Here is a 1,818-nt window from a genome sequence, read left to right as displayed (position 1 = left end):
AGTATTTTTTCATCTCTAACTAAGTTTCCATTTGCTTTGGGCAGCATTACTCAGAGTTACCTGATATCAAACGTGTAATTGTGAACACACATGCTATTGAGCCACAGGTATTACCTTTGAACTAATATTGCTTGCTAAACTCCTTGCTGTTCGAGTTGCTGAATATCTCTCTACTCAATTATACAGGCTCTTGTTGAGTTTTTCGGTACTCTTTCTAGCGAGTGGGCTATGGAGTGCATGAAAGATCTTCTGCTGGTCAACCTGAGAGGCAACCTTCAGATAATCGTTCAGGTATGTGCTGTAATGTGGTAACAGATGAATTTTTGTTTAATCCGAAACTGATGTTTCCATGTTTTTGTAGGCTTGCAAGGAGTACTGTGAGCAACTTGGTGTTGAATCATGCATTAAACTCTTTGAGCAATTTAAGTCATACGAAGGGCTGTACTTTTTCCTAGGTTCATATTTGAGTATGAGGTAATTTATCAAGAACTTGCTGTCATTCCTGCAAACTAGCACAATCCTTGTATTTGTATCCTGATGACGTATAATGTCTTCCCTCTGTGTTATAGTGAGGATCCTGAGATTCACTTCAAGTACATTGAAGCAGCTGCCAAGACTGGTCAAATAAAGGAGGTTGAGCGTGTGACTAGAGAGTCTAACTTTTATGATGCTGAAAAGACGAAGAACTTTTTGATGGAAGCTAAGCTTCCTGATGCCCGACCTTTGATAAATGTCTGTGATCGTTTCGGCTTTGTGCCTGATCTTACTCATTACCTCTACACAAACAACATGCTGCGTTATATTGAAGGTTACGTTCAGAAGGTAAGTAGTATCCTAAGACTATTGATAAATACGGTAGAACTTTCATTCACTATTTACGTGTGATTTCTTTTGAAGGTGAATCCTGGGAATGCTCCCTTAGTTGTGGGGCAGTTGCTTGATGACGAATGCCCTGAAGATTTTATAAAAGGCCTCATTCTTTCTGTTCGTTCATTACTTCCTGTTGAACCCCTTGTCGAGGAATGTGAAAAGAGGTGCGAAGCCTTTTAGTCATCTTGTGTCTGTTCATATATATGCTCTTTGTTCCGGAGGCTCTAATATGTATCTTTGTTTTCAGAAATCGACTCCGGCTCCTCACTCAGTTCTTAGAGCATCTAGTTAGTGAGGGAAGCCAAGATGTGCATGTCCATAATGCCTTGGGTAAAATTATCATAGACAGTAATAACAATCCTGAGCATTTCCTGACCACCAATCCTTACTACGACTCTAAGGTTGTGGGTAAGTACTGCGAGAAACGTGATCCCACTCTGGCTGTTGTGGCATACAGACGAGGACAATGTGATGAGGAACTCATCAATGTCACCAACAAGAACTCTTTGTTCAAGTTACAAGCCAGGTATTTGATCATTGCTTACCAGACTTGTTACTTATTCCACACTGGTTACTTTGTAGACTGCTTGCTTATACACGGTTTTACAACTGCAGGTACGTAGTGGAGAGGATGGATGGTGACCTCTGGGAGAAGGTTCTTACGGAAGAAAATGAATATAGGAGGCAACTTATTGACCAAGTTGTGTCTACTGCTTTACCAGAAAGCAAGAGCCCAGAGCAAGTTTCTGCAGCTGTTAAAGCATTCATGACTGCTGATCTGCCGCATGAGCTTATTGAGCTTCTTGAAAAAATTGTGCTTCAAAATTCTGCCTTCAGTGGAAATTTCAATCTGCAAAATCTGCTTATACTGACAGCTATTAAGGCAGATCCGTCTAGAGTTATGGATTACATTAACAGGCTGGATAATTTTGATGGTCCAGCTGTTGG

At 40.6% G+C, this 1,818-nt stretch overlaps 1 protein-coding gene and 1 long non-coding RNA gene across 2 annotated transcripts in view; one reads left to right on the top strand and one right to left on the bottom strand.

Moving 5' to 3' along the window:
- The window catches only part of LOC109133053, a 22,401-nt gene that overhangs the window by 7,340 nt on the left and 13,243 nt on the right, over nucleotides 1-1,818 (bottom strand). The gene's annotated exons all lie outside the window — the stretch shown is intronic.
- The window catches only part of LOC104766113 (clathrin heavy chain 1), a gene marked incomplete in the record, with an annotated part of 13,881 nt that overhangs the window by 7,520 nt on the left and 4,543 nt on the right, over nucleotides 1-1,818 (top strand). Inside the window, 5 exon segments of the mRNA XM_010489967.2 lie at nucleotides 45-107; nucleotides 187-291; nucleotides 362-474; nucleotides 570-822; nucleotides 898-958. Coding sequence (XP_010488269.1) covers nucleotides 45-107; nucleotides 187-291; nucleotides 362-474; nucleotides 570-822; nucleotides 898-958 — 595 coding nt within the window.

This window comes from Camelina sativa, chromosome 1 (genome assembly GCF_000633955.1).
Source record: "Camelina sativa cultivar DH55 chromosome 1, Cs, whole genome shotgun sequence".
Lineage (NCBI taxonomy): Eukaryota > Viridiplantae > Streptophyta > Magnoliopsida > Brassicales > Brassicaceae > Camelina > Camelina sativa.
Note: the sequence above shows the minus strand (reverse complement) of the source record. Positions and strands in the feature narration are given on the sequence as shown.